At 53.6% G+C, this 16291-nt stretch overlaps 1 protein-coding gene and 1 long non-coding RNA gene across 4 annotated transcripts in view; both read left to right on the top strand.

Annotated features, from left to right (window-relative positions):
• The window catches only part of LOC309634006, an 85479-nt gene that overhangs the window by 21659 nt on the left and 47529 nt on the right, over nucleotides 1-16291 (top strand). The gene's annotated exons all lie outside the window — the stretch shown is intronic.
• Nucleotides 948-16260, top strand: TBC1D13 (TBC1 domain family member 13). Of its 3 annotated transcripts, none has more exons than XM_082403482.1 (12): nucleotides 948-1107; nucleotides 2223-2296; nucleotides 3930-3970; nucleotides 4575-4636; nucleotides 4791-4890; nucleotides 5758-5840; nucleotides 7607-7763; nucleotides 10664-10874; nucleotides 11386-11549; nucleotides 12311-12471; nucleotides 12667-12724; nucleotides 13638-16260. In XM_082403482.1, the coding sequence occupies exons 1-12, from the start codon at nucleotides 1085-1087 to the stop codon at nucleotides 13701-13703; spliced, it is 1200 nt and encodes a 399-aa protein (XP_082259608.1). In that variant the 5' UTR covers nucleotides 948-1084; the 3' UTR covers nucleotides 13704-16260. The 3 variants fall into 3 exon arrangements, with proteins under 3 accessions (XP_082259608.1, XP_082259607.1, XP_082259609.1); XM_082403481.1 differs by having other exon boundaries at nucleotides 950-1107; nucleotides 7604-7763; XM_082403483.1 differs by lacking the exon at nucleotides 3930-3970 and having other exon boundaries at nucleotides 961-1107; nucleotides 7604-7763.

Genomic DNA, 16291 nt, shown 5'->3' on the forward strand with positions numbered 1-16291 from the left:
GACCCAACACAGCCAAAAATAAATAAATAAATTTATTAAAAGAAAAAAAAATCTGCCTGCCAATGCAGGGGACAAGGGTTTGATCCCCGATCTAGGAAGATCCCACATGCCGCAGAGCAACTAAGCCCGTGCGCCACAACTACTGAGCCTGCACTCTAGAGCCCACGAGCAACAACTACTGAAGCCTGCACGCCACAACTACTGAGGCAGAGCACCTAGAGCGTGTGCTCCACGACAGGAGAAGCCACTGCAAAGAGAAGCCTGGGCACTGCAACACAGAGCAGCCCAGCTGGCTGAGTGCAGCAATGAAGACCCAACGCAGCCAAAAATAAAATAAATAAAATAAAATTTCCCTTCTAAAAAAAAAAAAGACAATTATGCACATATAGGTGTAGAGAAAAAACATTGTGAGGCTGCCAACTGTTTTTTCTTGGGAAGGATCCTGAAATTTTGGCTTTCCTTTTCTATTGTCCTGATATTATGATAAATTTCATGTTCATGAAATCCAAAAGTCAAGGAAACCCTGAACTGTAGTCCTGCTCTTCCATCCAATGTTTACTGAACCATCTGCTCTGTGCAGTCACTGCTATAGGCGTCGAGGGTTCAGTAGTGAAAAGACCAGCCGGGAGGCCTTGTATAGTTTAGCAGGGAAGGTCTACATCCCTGAAACGATAACTCAATAGCTTATTGCAGGTGAGGAACGTGTAAGGAAGAGGACAAGGTGACAGGTATACTGCCTAGTTGGAAGCTGAGGCCCAGGAAAGGGCAAGGAATAGCCTTGGGGCGCACAGATTGCGCGGTCACCTATGCGACCTCAAACTTTGCGCACTAGGTCCACGAGCCTCGTAGGTGGGGGAGCGGAGGCGGGGCCGTGTTCCCGGCGTTCTCTTGCCCCGCCCACCCCGCCGCGCCGCCAGACGGCAGAGCGGAGAAGCGGTGGCACGTGAACGGGGCGGGGCGGAGCAGAACGCGCGCGCCTGAGGCTGAGTTTCCGGTCGGAGGCCTTTGCCCAGCGCCCCGCGGCCCTGAGGGGCGGCGGCGCTGGCGGCGGCGGAGGCAGCGGGGGGATCCGGAAGTCAACACCATGTCGAGTCTGCACAAGAGCCGGTAAGGGGCCACTGGGGTAGACCAGCCAGGCCACTCCTGGCCAGGTTGCCTCTTCTGACCTGCGGAGGGGGCGCGCGGATGCGGCCATGAACCGAGACACCCCCCCTCCCCGCCCCCGGCAGAAGGTTTTGGGCGCCCACTTTCCAACCTCTTTGCTGTGGGCCTGAGGGGGGCACGGAGCGTGGACACCTGCCCCTCGGTGTCGCCCCTTTTCTCACTGTCTCTCTCTCTGTCTCTTCCTCACCCTGGATCCCTTCCCCTGGTGTCTTCCTCTTCCAGGGCCTCGATGCCCGATCTCACCCCCACCTCCTGTCCTTTTTTCCCTTGTTAACCCTTTGCCCCAGTACCCTAGTCTCTCCAGATGCTCCCCATCCCACGTGTCCTTTTCTTACTAGAAATGTTAGAAAACCTGGATTCTCCAGTTTGTTCTCCCCTCAGGCCAAATCCTGCAGCGTTGGCTAATTTTGCTCACTCTTTAGTTTTCCTCCAGGACTTTTTTTTTTTTTTTTAATTTAATTTATTTTTTATACATCAGGTTCTTATTAGTTATCTGTTTTATATATTAGTGTATATATGTCAATCCCAATTTCCCAATTCATCCCCCTCCCCCCACTTTCCCCCCTTGGTGCAGGACTTGTTTTTTAAACCTTTTGTCCTTGCCTGCGGGCAGGCCCAGAGGTCTTTTAATGGTTATATATTTGAGCTTGGAACGCCGATTACACAGGTCCTTGTCTACAGATCAAATTACTCCTGATTGCTAGGGTTTTTTGAGTTCAGATAGCAGCAGTGTGTTGGGCCTGGCCAGCAGGAAGTGCCCCATAAATGCCAGCTCACTAAATATTAGAATGTGTCTAATTTCATGGTGCTCATTTGAGAACCTCTAGACAAGAATATCTCTACATTTCTGGGCTTAGAGGAAAAAGTGATCTCTAATTCTCCAAAGCTGCCTTTGGCCAGGTTTTGCTTGAGCTTTGCCATCTTTATGTCCCGAAGGGGAGGGAGGAACAGGCTGGAGACTGGTGGTGTAAGGGAGCTGTGGGCTTTTGGAGTGGTCGCTAAGCCTGTCATCTTGGGGTTTGGTTGTGCTTCATTTGCCTCCCCCTCCCTCCTTCTAGGATTGCAGATTTCCAGGATGTCCTGAAGGAGCCCACGATTGCCTTGGAAAAGCTTCAGGAACTCAGTTTCAGTGGTAAGAGGCAACTCTCCATTTTCAGGGTTTTCCTAGAGCAACGTTGTGACTAAGATGGAGGGGAGGGTGCCCAAGGCCACACCTGGCCAGTTCTGGGGGCCAGCCTGCCTTTCGGGGCCATCTCCAGCTTCTGTGGAGCTGAACAACCAGTGACTACCCCGAGCTTGGAGGGGGTTCCTGGAGCAGTGGCGGCCACAATTAGCATGCCTGTAGGCCTTAGACAGGGTGCTTATTGGCCTATGAGTGATGCTGATTGCTTCCTGAGAGTAACTGGAGGGCAGAGGGGAGACTTCGTGAGCCGAGGTCGGGTCTTTCCTCATTCCTCAGCAAGCTTCCTGTCTTGTAGAATTTGGTTAGCTGCAGAGTGGTTCCTGGTTCTATCCCTGGCTTAGGATCAAAGCCAACTCAGGCAACAGTGAACTTTGGTTAATGGTAAAATTCCAGCCTTGAGACACCCACTTTAAGGAGCTGAACCCCAGCAGTTTTTGACTTTGCCCTCCATGGCCTAGTTAACTTTTCAGCACAGAGACTTCTGCTTGTCTTTAAAAATACCCCAAGGTGTTCTGGGTAGCTTCTTGTGACTGCACTGCCCTTGTAACTTTGTCAGCAAGTAGTGCTTGAGTTGCCCCCTTCATCCCCATGCAGATTCTGAGGTGGGGGCATTAGCTCCTGTTCACGGTACTGGGGAGACGGTAGCAACAGCTGCTTTAGCGAGGTTCATGACAGTATTTCAGGAGAAGTTTGTCTTTCTGTTCCGGAGTGATATTTAGGCCCTGAAGATCTTTTTTTAATTTTTTTTAAAATTTATTTATTTTTTAACCTCTTTATTGGAGTATAATTGCTTTACAGTGGTGTGTTAGTTTCTACTTTATAACATGGCCCTGAAGATCTTGAGGGGTTTTGGCATCTGTGCTGAGCTGAAGAATCTGCCAGGCCCCAGGGGATGCAGCCTGCTGAGTTGGGCTCTAGAGTCAGACAGACCTGTGTGTGAGTCCTTGATTTCTCTGTCTTTCCAGATGAGTTTATTTATCTGTAAGATGGAGACAATGATGCTGATCTTCCCTACTTACTAGGGCTGTAATGAGGATTAAGTGAAACATGTCCGTAAAGCCCAAAACACTCAGCATTCATAGCTTTGTTTATATTCCACAGATACTTACGGACTACCTGTTGTGGGCCATGCCCTGGGCTAGGTACTGGGACTGTAAGACAAATTTGGTCCTCTGTCTTTCTGGGGCTTACTCAGTAGTAGGAGTTAAAGATGTTAAATAGATATACAAATTACATTATACGATCCCATTTGTGGTGGATGTTGTGAAGAATTGATGGAGCTATTATCATTTATGTCAAGGGACCTGACTTTGTTTGGGAAGAGGTGGTGGTTGGTAAAGGCTGCTCTGAGGAAGAAATATCAAGGGTGAGAAGGTGTTATCCTCAAAAGAACATTCCAGACGGGCCACGGAGAGAGAGTACACACAGGATTAGCATCTAGTCTAGTGATCTTTCTGGCAGAAAACGATCCTGGAAGAAGTACTTCTTGCCCACTCCATTCCCTGCCGACTGGCTCCGAGGTGGAGGACTGGGGGGTTCTGGGACTCTGCGGGGGCGTGACCTTTGCCTGCTATGTCCACAGGCATCCCCTGTGAGGGCGGACTGCGGTGCCTCTGCTGGAAGGTGGGTGTGCCTGGGGTGGAGCTTCTGCTCTGCTGAGACTCCCTGGTTTCCTGCATGGGCTGCCCCTACCCCTGGCCCCTTCTTCCTGCTCTCTGTCTTTCCTTGCTTGTCCCAGGAGGCTTTTCTGGGAAGTTCTGGGTTTTCTGTTTCTCTTGGCGTCCCCTCCAGGATCCCCTTGGGGATGGAACACTTTGTAATGCCAGCGAAGCCCTCTGCTTCCTGGTCCAGACAGCTCAGTGGAAGTGATGCTTACTGGGACAAAAAAAAAGGCTGCGCTTCACCTAAAGCCTTTCACTGAGGTGGGAGCAGAACCCCGGTGTCCTGGTTTCCAACCCCTTTGAGCACAGAGTTTTATTATCGTTTGGAAGAGTCTGTGTGAGGAAATGCAGTAGAAAGGGCTGGTTCAGGATGAAGGTGGGGGAAGCCAGTGGGGAGAAAATGGGAGGCTGCCCCCAGCCCATGCCTGTGTTCCTGGGTTTTATTTAGCCCATCTTGCTGTCTCCGGGCTTTACCAGACATTTTCTTTGAGGCCTCTCAGCCTCCATCTACTTCCAGGGTTGGGCTGGGGGAGTCGCCAGAGCTTTGCTCTTCTCTCTCTCTGCAGATTCTCTTGAACTACCTCCCCTTGGAGAGAGCATCATGGACCTCCATCCTGGCGAAGCAGAGGTGAGACCTTGACAAAGGGGAGTGATGGGAGGCCCTTTGTATCAAACAGAGCAGGTGGTGTGAGCCCGGCCCACTTCCTATTGCTGCTGCTCTGCGCCGGGCTCCCTGGGGGAGACCTTTGGGGATCATCCCTCTCTCCTCTTCTCTCCTACAGGGAGCTGTATTCTCAGTTCCTGAGGGAAATGATCATCCAGCCTGGCATCGCCAAGGCCAACATGGGTGTATCCAGGGAGGATGTGACCTTTGAGGACCATGTGAGTAGGGGTCAGCAGTGGGGACCGAGGCTGCAGAGCGGGGAGAGGTGTGGGCTTTGGAGTGGACTAGGTCCCTCGTGCCAGAGGCCAGGTGCAGCTGGTCTTGGTCCCCTCTGGCCCTCCCAGTACCTCATTTCTGCATTTAGCTCCTCAGCCCCCGAAGGCTGTTGTCTCTCCCTGTTCTCCGCAGGCTCTGGGCCCAGTCGGGACTGTAAGCGATGACTGGGGTCATGGGAGCGTGCGTGTGCAGCGCTGAGCCAGGTCCTCCACGTGCATTGTCTCCTTTCCTCCTCAGTCCCCTTCCTCGAGGAAGGTTCTGTGATATTATAGTTGAAGGGAGTCAGAGCAGGGCCGGTGGGAGGATAAACTGCCTTTGTGCGGCCTGGAGGAAGCCTCGTTCCAGCCACAAATACCGAGCTCCTCCCTGGTGCTTTGCAGTCGGGAAGTGGAGATGGGTTGGACCCAGGCCGATCCTCCAAGGACTGGAATTGGCAACTCAAAGTAGTAATGAGTTAGATTCGAAGAGACCTAATGATACAATATTCATTCATTCAGCAGGCAAGCATTTAGTGAGCACCTGTTACATGCAGCATTCTAGAGCTACAGACAGGAAAGACAGAGTCCTTGCTGCGCAGGGAAGTACTCAGAGCGGACTGCGGGGCTCGGCCGCCGGGTGTGGAGTGTGATGGTGCTTCGGGAGGCCGCGCGAGGCCTGTGCTGCCCCCCAGCTAGCTCACAGGCTGTCTCAGCCACAGCTGGGTCTCTGGTGGGAATGCTGGTTCGGAGCCGCTGCTCAGGCGCCCAGGCTGGTATCTGTCCCTGGGCTCCTAGCCGACCGAGGACAGAGCAGCTCGTTTTCCCTGACAGCCACTCAACCCTAACCCCGACAGCCGATGGAACACGTACTTCAAGGACAACGAGGTGCTGCTGCAGATCGACAAAGATGTCCGGTGAGCAGGGCGCTGGGCGCTGGCAGCCGGCCCCTGGGGCTTCTGTGGGATTCCCAGTTCTTCTGCCCTGTCCCTTCCCAGCCCAGGCCCACAGGGGCATGTTTGAGGAACTGCTGGTGAGTTGTCCTGCTAGCTGAGTCCAGGCCCTAGTGATAGCAGGCCTGGGGTGGGGCTGGCGGTGCGGTGAGCGCCCGGCTCTCCTCTCTCCCTGCCTTAGTTTCAGTTGTAGCCCTGGCGTCTGTGGATTCATCTCTTCCTTCCTTCAGCAAATACTGAGGCCCCGCCACATGGCAGGCTCAGAGCCAGGCTGGGCGTTGAACACGGAATAGACAGACATGGCCTCTCTCCTTAAGGAACCTAGAAGCTGGCAGGGAGGACGGGAAGACGGATGTTCAACAAAACAGATCTTCCGTGTCACTAAAGTTTGTGGAGAACGCTCTGAAGGCAGAGTTCAGGGTGCTTCAGGGTGATTGGGAAGCCTGGCCGGAGGCAGCAGCTGAGATGGGAGGAGCGGGCACCTTGGGGCAGGGGGAGGGGAGCGGAGGGCCGTGTGCTGCTGGGCGAGGAGCTGCCGTGGGAGGCCCTGCGAGCCTGCAGAGCTTGGCTGTCCGAGGAGCAGCGCGAAGGCCTGTGTGCCTGCGGCCACACTGGAGGCAAGCAGGGGTCGGACCATCGCTCCATCCCAGGGATGTGGGGCAGACGCGCAAAGGTTTTAAGCACAGGAGCGACAGGGTCAGAAGTGTGTTTTTTTTTTTAAACTGTGAGCTACGCTGTGTGCATGTGCGTGCCGTTCCTCTTGGTAGAGAAGTGTGGAGACGCCAGCTGTGCTGTCCTGTTGGGTGGGCGAGTCTGGCAGCGGGTGACTCTCCCACAGGGCTGGGTGAGGAGCCGGCAGGCCTGTCCGCAGTGGACCCAGTGGTTAGAGCTTGGGTTCTGAGTCTGCCCGCCTGCTTTCAGTTCTGCCTTCACCGTTTGTAGCTGTGTTTCCAGCCCCTTGCCACCTGGGGCTGCTCCTCTCCTGTGCTCATTGTGCCCGCAGTGGGACCCCAACCCTGGGCGGCTCAGCCAGGGGGCAGAACGGGCTCTTGCCTCCTTCCTTCTCAGGCTGGAGCCTCTACTCACCAGGTGTTTAATAGCCCCATTTAAGTCAGGAACCACGTCTTGAACCCAGTTCTGGGGAAACAGGTTCTTGCCCTGGTAGTGATTGTAGCACGTTGTTCAGTGTTTCTAGAGGGCAAGTTTGCAATGTGCTCTGTATAAGATCTTTGGAAAATGCGCGTGTACTGCAGTACATATATTTTAAAAACTTGATCACGATCTAGAGCCTGTCTCCCAACTTGCTTTTTTCTCTTGCTCTGTCTTGAGCATCTCCCATGTCAGCTGTGTAATATTCTATTGTATAATGTGTAACTTAACTAAACTTCTTTTACCATTTTAAGCCACAATGCAGTTAATACGTTTGTACATATGAGGTATTTTTGACATGGAAAGACGTTTGTTTTAGGAGAAGAGTTAAGACCCTAAGGACACTTAAAAATATATATGCGTGTGTACGTGTCTATTTGCAAATACACGTTAAGATATATGGGTATGTATACATATACCATGACTATATTGCTTTTGAAATAAAATGTTATTAATTAAAAAACAGACACACACATACAGAGGCTTTGGGGATGCTGGGGCATCTGGCAGCAGGGTGCTGGTGGGATGCCTAAAAATTCCACGCTGAGTAACAGTCCTCCCCTGTTCCCTCTTGACAGAAGGCTGTGCCCAGACATATCCTTCTTCCAGAGGGCCACCGAGTACCCCTGCCTCCTCATCCTGGATCCGCAGAATGAGTTCGAGACCCTTCGTAAGCGGGTGGAACAGACGACACTGAAATCCCAGACGGTGGCCCGGAACCGGAGCGGGGTCACAAATGTGAGAGGCAGCCTGGCAGCCCCAGGGACGCCCCGTGATGGCCTTTTCCTTCCTGCTTCTCTTGGACTAGTGGCCACGGGCCATCAGACCCCTGACCGTCTGCCCTGAGAGTTACCCAAAGCAGCCTTGGTCCTGCCCGGTCCCCCTCCAGGCTCTCTCTGAAAGTCAGGCATCAAAGGCTGGTGTCATGGGTGTGGGGGAGGGCCCTGCTGTGCAGTGAAGGAGCCACACTTCTGGTCTGTGGTGTAGACGGCGCTTGGAAAAGTAACTACCAGTGTGATGAGGAAGTGCGGTGGGAACAGTGATGGGGGGAGCCGACCTGGTCTGGGCATCAGGGAAGACTTCCCTGAGGAAGTGACATTTAAGCTGAGGCTCCAAGGATGAAGAGGAAAGAGACTTCAGGTGGAGCGAATGGCATGTGTGGACGTCCTCAGGCCGGAGAGAGCGGGGTGTGTTCAAGGAAGGGAGTCCAGCATGAGGTGGGGCGGGGCGGGGTCGGGGGGGTGGGGGGAGGTCTGCTGGAGGATGCTGGAGAGGTGAGTGGTGGTGAGGCCACGCGGGGCCTTTATCCTGAGGGCTGGGGACCCTTGCACCATTCTAAGAGCAGGGATGTGATTTAAGTCTGCCTTTATACAAGATTTGACTGGCGGGGGCAGGAATGGAGGTGGAGAGGCCACCTGGGAGGCAGCTGAGGTGTCCAGGCAAGAGTGGGTGGGGGTGGGGGCTGGGGTGGAGTGGGGAGGGGTGTGAGAGGCCTAGGAGAAAAGAATGATAGGTCTTGTGCTGGCCAGGTGATGCTGAGTGTTTGAACCTCAGCCTTCTAGCAGATTCCTGTGATTCTGAGAAGCTGCTTATAGCTAAACAAGTATGTTGTCTTGTTTCTTAATTTACACCTACTGCTTTGGCACCTGGAGCTTTGACTTGTTCCTCAAAATTTTTCGCTGTCTTCCAACAATGGAAAAATCCTCTGTAACCTCCAACAAGCTAAGCTCGTTTCCCCCAAGTGGAGTGACCGATCAGGGCTTTGTGTTTCTAGGAGAGCAGCCGTTTTCCACCACAGGGGTGATGGGGCCGTTCTGGCTGATCCCTGGGTTCCACGTGCTCACGACAGAGCTGGGTGTGTCAGGAGGTGCCAAATGCTTGGCTAAATGGCCCCGTGGCTGGCTGGGTTGGTGGCCCTCCTGCTTGGCTGCTGATGTTCTGGCTGCGTGGCAAGATGGGGACCTGGCTTCTGTCATTCATTTTACTGCAGTAATTGGTGGCTGAGAACTGACTTTAGGTTTGGACCTGGTCCTGGTGATAGAGCTCCATCACTAGACCTCTGGACCAGTGGCTGGGCAGTTTGAGTTGAAGCGGACTGTTTGACCCTGGGCAACTAACACCAGACTCACCTTCCTGGGCCTCCGCCTCTTCTTCTGTAAACTGGGTGTAATCATTTCTGCCCTGTCTGGCTTTTGAATTGCCCAGAGGGTGAAATGAGGTCATGGCTGTGCAGATTCTTGGAAAGCAGTGGGCACTCTCTGAGGCCTGGACCTCGGGTTCTAGAGTGAGCTGGTCTGGGCTCACTGTAATGCGAGATGTCTGATGAGTGGCCTAACATTTCTGAGCCTCAGTTTCCTCGTCTTGAAAATGATGTTGAGAGAGTATTCTATGCTGTTCAGGACATTAAACAGGAAGGCTTGTGGAGCTCTGTTTTGCAGTAGAACACTCTGGGTAAACATTAGTGATGTGTGTGTCTGTGTGTGTGCACATGTACATGCATGTATATGTGTATACACGTGTATATATAGTGGAAAAGGGAGTTTCCTGTTTCCAGGACCCTGGGCTTCCAGGACAGCTTCATACTCTGTCCCTGCATGGGTGTGCCTGTGGCTCTCATACAGTTAACCACAGGCACCCGAACCTTTATGAAGCTCCCAGGGGATCCTGATGTTGGGGACCTCTGCTCTATTGCATGAGTTTTCAGTGGGGATCATCATCTCTTCATTCATCTCCCAACTTTTTCTTATAAAAATTTTGAAACATTCAGAAAAGTTGAAAGAAGAGTACAACGCACACCTGTATACTTTCCACCTAAATTCAACAGTTGTTAACCTTTGGCCATGTTTGTGTGTGTGTCATATATAGACAGACGTCCTGACCCTTCACCTCCAAGTACTTCAGCAGGCATCACGTGAGAATAAGGACATCCTCCTTACCATTGTCTCATCTACGGAGATTAACCATAGTCCGTAATAAGACCTCACATCCAGTCCGGGATCGGGTGTCCTCAGTCGGGATCGGGTGTCCTCAGTCGTACTAAGAATGTTTTTGTTGTTTTAAATCCAGACCAGCACCTCTTCAGGGTTTATGCGTTGCATTAGGATGTTATGTTTCTTTAGTGTCTTCATCTGGAGCACGCCTCCACTTCCCCCTCCTCAACATCTGACTTTTTGAAGAGTCTTAACCAGTTGTCTGTTTTTGATATATTTTTATATTTTTAAGTTTTTTTTTTAATTGAAGTATAACTTACACACAATAAATGCACAAATCTTAGGTATACAACTAGATGACCTTTTTCTTATGTATACACCCGTGTAACTGCCGACCAGATCAAGACACGGAACATTCCCATCATCCAGAAAGTCCCCTCATGCCCCTTCCTGGTCAGTACGCCTTCCCTCAGAGGTAAGCACTATCCTGACCTTTATCACCATAAATTAGATTGCAGTCCAGCTGGCTTGTAGAATGTCATACATTCTGGATTTGTCCACTTGTTCCCGGTGGTGCTGGACTCGTTCCTCTGTGCCCTGGGCTGCCCATGAGATGGAAGTTAGGTTTCGGCTTGTGGGTGAACATACCCAGTGAGAACATACTGTCGGTAGTGCCACCCACCTTAACGAGCTCCTCTTCTCCCCCAGATGAGTTCCCCGCAGAAGAATGCGGCGCCCTCATCCCTGAACGAGTATGAGGTGCTGCCCAACGGCTGCGAGGCCCACTGGGAGGTCGTGGAGCGGATTCTGTTCATCTACGCCAAGCTCAACCCTGGCATCGCTTACGTGCAGGGCATGAATGAGATCGTGGGGCCCCTGTACTACACCTTTGCCACCGACCCCAACAGCGAGTGGAAAGGTAGATACACGGGCTCCAGGCTAATGGGCTTTATTTTATCAAGCTGTGCAGCTCACTTCCCTCTTTTGGGCCTCCATTTTCTGTCGGATAAGCGGGTTGGCCTGGATCATCTCTGAGATCTTTTCTGGCTTGAACTTTCTAGAATGTTAGGTGTTTACTGATTTCTTGCTATCTGTAACTGAATTTCTGATAGAGGAGATGAGCTGTATATATAGGAAGCTGAACGATAGAAAGGATTTAAGTAAATAATGATTTGAAAAAGTGTCAGCAGAAGAGCATGTAGTCAGTCGCTGAGCTGGTGTACAGCATTGTCAGAGGTGCGAGAAGAAAGAAGTGATGTCCTTAGTCTGGGGGTGGAGAGTGGCCACGGACAGAGGAGGGGCGCAGCCTGACCAAGGCGGGGTGACTTGGTGAGGCTCAGGGGAGGGGGTCTCACATAGCTGAGCGGTGGGGTGGGACATGGGAGGGCGCCAGTTCTCTCATGGCTGCCCTCACCCTGCCCGTCTCTCAGAGCACGCCGAGGCGGACACCTTTTTCTGCTTCACCAACCTCATGGCTGAGATCCGGGACAACTTCATCAAGAGCCTTGACGACTCACAGTGTGGCATCACCTACAAGATGGAAAAGGTGTATTCCACCCTGAAGGATAAGGACATGGAACTCTACCTGAAACTGGTGAGGACCCCCAGCACCACACGGGCCAGGGCAGACAGAAGCGGGCGGAGGACGGCAGGCTCCTGAGCACCCCAGGCCCAGGATGAGGACTGGCTTGCGTCTGGGGATTGGAAGTGGCTGCTGCTGCCAGGGAGTGCTGAGCCGGGTGCCGAGGCGGGGCTGGGGGACCTGGGCAGCAGGTGGTGGGAGCCTGGCGGGCTGGGGGTGGGGGAGGTGGATACAGTGCCCCGTGTGCCAGGCGTGGCGCAGGGCGTTTACTGTGTGCTCTTAGTTCAGCCTGTTAGTCCTCCAAGAAAGGAAGTATGAACTTCATTTTTAAAAATTAGTGGAGTGGCATTCCATGTTTATTTCAGGAAACAGTTCAGTAAAAAGGATATTTATTTACAAACAAAACAAGTTTCGTGAACAAGAAGATATATATAAACATATCTTTTTAAACAAATATGGAATCATGTCTTGCTGTTTTGTAACACGCTTTTTCGGTCAATAGTATTCACTGTGGCTGACCAGAGGGCTCGTCTCCATTGGGAATAATTGAAAACATCAGACGATCTGACAGCATTGGCTGGCAGCAAGCAGGAGCTTCCCCTTTCACTGAGCGAGCCTCCCTAGGCAGCCCCGTGCCACCCGCGCCTCAGCGTGCCTGGCGCTCACGCCTGGCCTGCTGCTTATATGAATTCATGTCTAATAGGTTGCATGGTGTTCCGTGGCAACCAGCCAACACGGATTCTTGCACCCACCCTGCACCTCTGTCTCCCCAGCAAGAGCAGAATATCAAGCCCCAGTTCTTCGCCTTCCGCTGGCTGACACTGCTGCTGTCCCAGGAGTTCTTGCTGCCTGATGTCATCCGGATCTGGGACTCCCTGTTTGCCGACAACAGCCGCTTTGATTTCCTCCTTCTGGTCTGCTGCGCCATGCTCATGTGAGTGTGGCCGCGAGCAGGGGGCGGGCAGGGCCTGCTCTCGAGAGGCTGGTGAGAGCTTCTGGGATTCTCAGGCGAGCATCAAACCAGACTTGCTGCGGGTGCGGTGGGGCCGGCAGGAGCGGGAAGGGGCCTGGTGGGCCTGCACTCAGAGTGGCCCAGGGGCCCAGTGCTTTTGTTGCTCGTTTTTCTTAGACTGATCCGGGAGCAGTTGCTGGAAGGGGACTTTACCGTAAACATGCGGCTCCTGCAGGTAATGGAATTCGGAGGGGCAGGCTCAGTCTTTAGCCATGAGACAGACACTTAGCAGGCGGCCGCCCCATGCCAGCTGCTGTGATAGTCTGCGTCAGGATCAGGAGAGGGTAGCAGGGCTTAAGAGTCCAGACCCCTGAGGCAGATCTGTGTTTGGATCTGGGTTGAATCTGGCTTTGCCACTGACCTTGAGTGTGGTGTGGCCTTGAGTGAATGACTTGGCTTCTCTAAACCAAGCTGGTTCAGAGAAGCCAAGTCATTCACTCAAGGCTGTGACTTATTACCCAGTACGTGCTAATAATGTCCGTTGGTAATCGTGCTCAGACCGGGGGAAGGAAAGTGTGGGCCTTAGTGGTTAAGAACATGGACTTGAGAGTCAGACGATTTTGGGTTCACATCTTTGTTCTCCCATGCTAGTCATGTGACCTAAGCTAAGTGGCAACCTCTCTAGGCCTTAATTTCTTTGCCAACGCCTGGCCTGCGGTTGGTTTTCAATAACTTCATTGACTAGATGTGTAAAATGGGCAGGTTCACAGTAAGCCCTCATCGGGCTGTTGAGGTGACCCAGTGAGCTAGTACATGGACAGCATCCGGCCCTGTTCCAGGCTCATTGTCAGTGGAGGTCAGGGTCCGACGGCAGGAGTGGGGAGAGGTGAAGCAGGTGGTCCTTGTCCTAGGGAAGGGGCTGTGAGACCTTTTGGGTGGTGACTGGTTGGGTTGGTTAAGTTACTGCTGCAGTGGGTGTAGTATAGCTCCGTGCAAGGTCTGGGCAGAGTGGGGGTATCCTGTGCTCCCTATCCCTTAGGCCCGGGGTCCAGCATGGTGACAGGTCTACTGGAGAGGGCCGGGAGCAGCAGAGGTGGTGAAGGGTGAGCTGACTTCTCAAGCATACTGTTGGCCTTTCCCCTGCCCAGGATTACCCCATCACAGACATCTGCCAGATCCTACAGAAAGCCAAGGAACTCCAAGACTCACAGTAGCCTGGCGGCAAGAGGCCCAGGTTTGGGAGGGAAGCCACCGCCGACCGCTGTGCCCTGGCTTCTGGGACGTGCAGGAGCCCGTGGGGTCCCAGCCAGAGGGGCCGCTGCAGGATCAGCCTGCTCCAGGCCTCTCACCCTGGCCGCTCCCACTGGAGGCCCGCTGTGCCGTGCTCCTTCCTAACCACCGAGCCCTGGCTCCTCCCCCCACTCCACCCCTTCCACCCTGGACCCTTCGCCCAGGCTGCTGAGCGAGGCAGGAGCTTGTGAGGTGGTTTCCTGGGGCTGGGGCAGATTGCGGGCCCTGGGGGCAGGCAAGGGCCCCTCCCTGCCTCTGCTCTGCTGCTCTCTTCCTGCTCTCTTGCTCCATCTTCTGGGCGCTGGTCGGGGAGGTGCTTGGCAGATGAGCCAGAAACCACTTCTGGAGGTTGGTGCTTGGGCTTCTCCACAGGGAAGGTGACACCGTGAAGGAGCTAAGAGGCTGCCAGGCCCAGGTCTCACCCTCTGTCTCTTTCCCACGGAGTGTGTGTGTGAGTGTGTGTGTGTGTGTGTGTGTAGTTGTGGGTTGCTGTGTCTGTTTTTTAATCCCCCTCGCGTGTGCTTCTGTCTGTGTGTTTCCATGTGTCTGGAGGGAGGTGACTCCCTCTTGGTCTTTGCTTCTCCTTGTCTGTCTCTGCCTCCGTCTCCCTCTCTCTCCTTCCGCCTCTTTCACTGCGGGGGTGTGGCTCTCACTCTGTCCGCCCCTCTCTCCGTTGCTCGCTCTCTCCCCTCTCTTTGGATTGCCTTATCCCCAGCCTCTCCCCCACCCTCCTCTCTATGCCCAAGAACCCTGGAGACGGGATGAAGGGTCTGGCTCAGCCAGGCTCCTGGAGGTCAGCCTTGACCTCTGCAGCCTGTTCCCATCTCCCAGCTCTAGGCTCCCAGGGCTCCCAGTCCACAGTGCCTCACTCGAGGGCCCTGAACCCTTGCCCCACTGCAGGATTCTTGGAAACCCAGAGTTGCTGAGAATTAATAGCCCATGAAGCTTTGCGCCTCACCCACCTGCCCAGGGAGGGAGGGGGGAGGAGAGGGAGAGCTGGGTCTTCCAGAGGTTCCCCCAAAGGTCCTTCTCTCCCAAAAGAAAAAGGACATTAAGGTTGGGATCCAGGTGCCTCTGAGGTGTAGTCGTTCCCATGGCTTCCAGGTGCCGGCCCAGGGCAGGCGAACCCCATAATGGGCAGTGGGACCGAAGGGAGCCTCTCTGGGTCAGGCGTGGCCGAGCTCAAAGGCCTGGGTCCTGTCAGGGCCAGAAGAGCCATGTCTCCCTCAGGCAGGGGAGCTGAAGGAGGTTGCAGGCCCTTCTCCAGTCACCTGCTCGGGCTGCTCCCATGATGTGGGGCACATGCGTACCGAGTAGGAGCAGCCGGCTCCTCCCACGCTGGGCTGTGGGAGTTGTGGGCCTATTCTGACCAAGGCCCTCCCTCCTTTTGTGAGGAGGCAGCTGGTTTGCATCTGGAAGGCTGGGTGACGTAGCATGGGCCCTCTTCATCTCCCCAGACTGGCCAGCAGGGACCCTCAGGCCCCCCGGAAACTTCCTTAGCCTGACAGCCAGGACGTGTGGCTATGGGCCGGGAACAGCTTCCCCAAGGAGGCGCCTTTCCAGGCTGTCCCTTGGATGCTTCTAGGACTCCATGCACTTGCCTTTTTCCTCCTCCTCTCCCAACACAGTATTTGGGAGATTTTTACTATTTATTCAGACTCCTGGTTATTTATTGCAGATTGGCAAGTGCTTGATTTGGGGATGAAGGGTAGGGCTGGAATGGTGGAAACCAGCTGGATCCATGGTCTTCCTGACCTTCCAAGGTCAGTCAACATCCTCTCCCCCTGCCTCTAGGACCTTCCTGGTTTTCCAGCAGGTCCTGGCTGGGAGGGCCCTGAGCTCTGTAATAGAACTGGGTGTAAGGGAGACGAGAGAGTTGGTATCCTTGCCAGCCTCCAAGACCCCGGCACGGGGTAGAAACGCTGCTTCCCAGCAGCCTGGCTCACCCTCTTCCCAGAACTTGTCAGCTGGTGGTTCAGTCACAACTTGATCCCTTCACAGCCTGTCGCTTGGACCACAGCCTGGGTCCCAGCAGGCACTGCCCAGGACACCTGATGCATTGCCTCTTGCCTGTCCCTCTGCCTTCCCTCCTGGTACCATACTACTTGAATCACTGCATCTCATTTGCCTCAGTGGCAGACCTGGGTCCAGTGCCCTCTCCTTGACCTTGTGATGAAGGTCAAAAGAGCACAGGAACCACGTCCAGGTTAGACTGAGCTTGCCAATGGGAGGACCTGCCCTTGGCAATTCTCCCTCCCCAGACTCTCAAGGGAGGTCCCCAGAGAGCTAGAGACCCCGAGGCTTCCTGCTTGGGAAGCTGCCCCCAGGACTTTGGACACTTAGAGAATGGGCTGTATGAATTCAGCAGGTCTCATTCCAAGGGTCAGAATGTTAGTCTGCTTTTGTTTTTTCGTCTGTTTTGTTCTTTGAATCAATGCTGTTGATGATAAGTTGTCTTTAATAAATCATGTGTTCTTTGCAGTGGGCATTGGTTCTGTGATGGGCTGAAACC

The sequence above is a fragment of the Balaenoptera borealis genome (genome assembly GCF_965194805.1).
Source record: "Balaenoptera borealis genome assembly, chromosome: 8".
NCBI lineage: Eukaryota > Metazoa > Chordata > Mammalia > Artiodactyla > Balaenopteridae > Balaenoptera > Balaenoptera borealis.

What these genes read in the sequence shown, in the direction of transcription:
- TBC1D13 (XM_082403481.1), top strand. Translation starts at nt 1,085, where the DNA reads ATGTCGAGTCTGCACAAGAGCCG. An exon ending in TGCGGTGCCTCTGCTGGAAG is followed by an intron (nt 3,971 to 4,574) that starts GTGGGTGTGCCT and finishes CTCTCTCTGCAG; the next exon opens with ATTCTCTTGAACTACCTCCC. An exon ending in TGGAACTCTACCTGAAACTG is followed by an intron (nt 11,550 to 12,310) that starts GTGAGGACCCCC and finishes CTGTCTCCCCAG; the next exon opens with CAAGAGCAGAATATCAAGCC.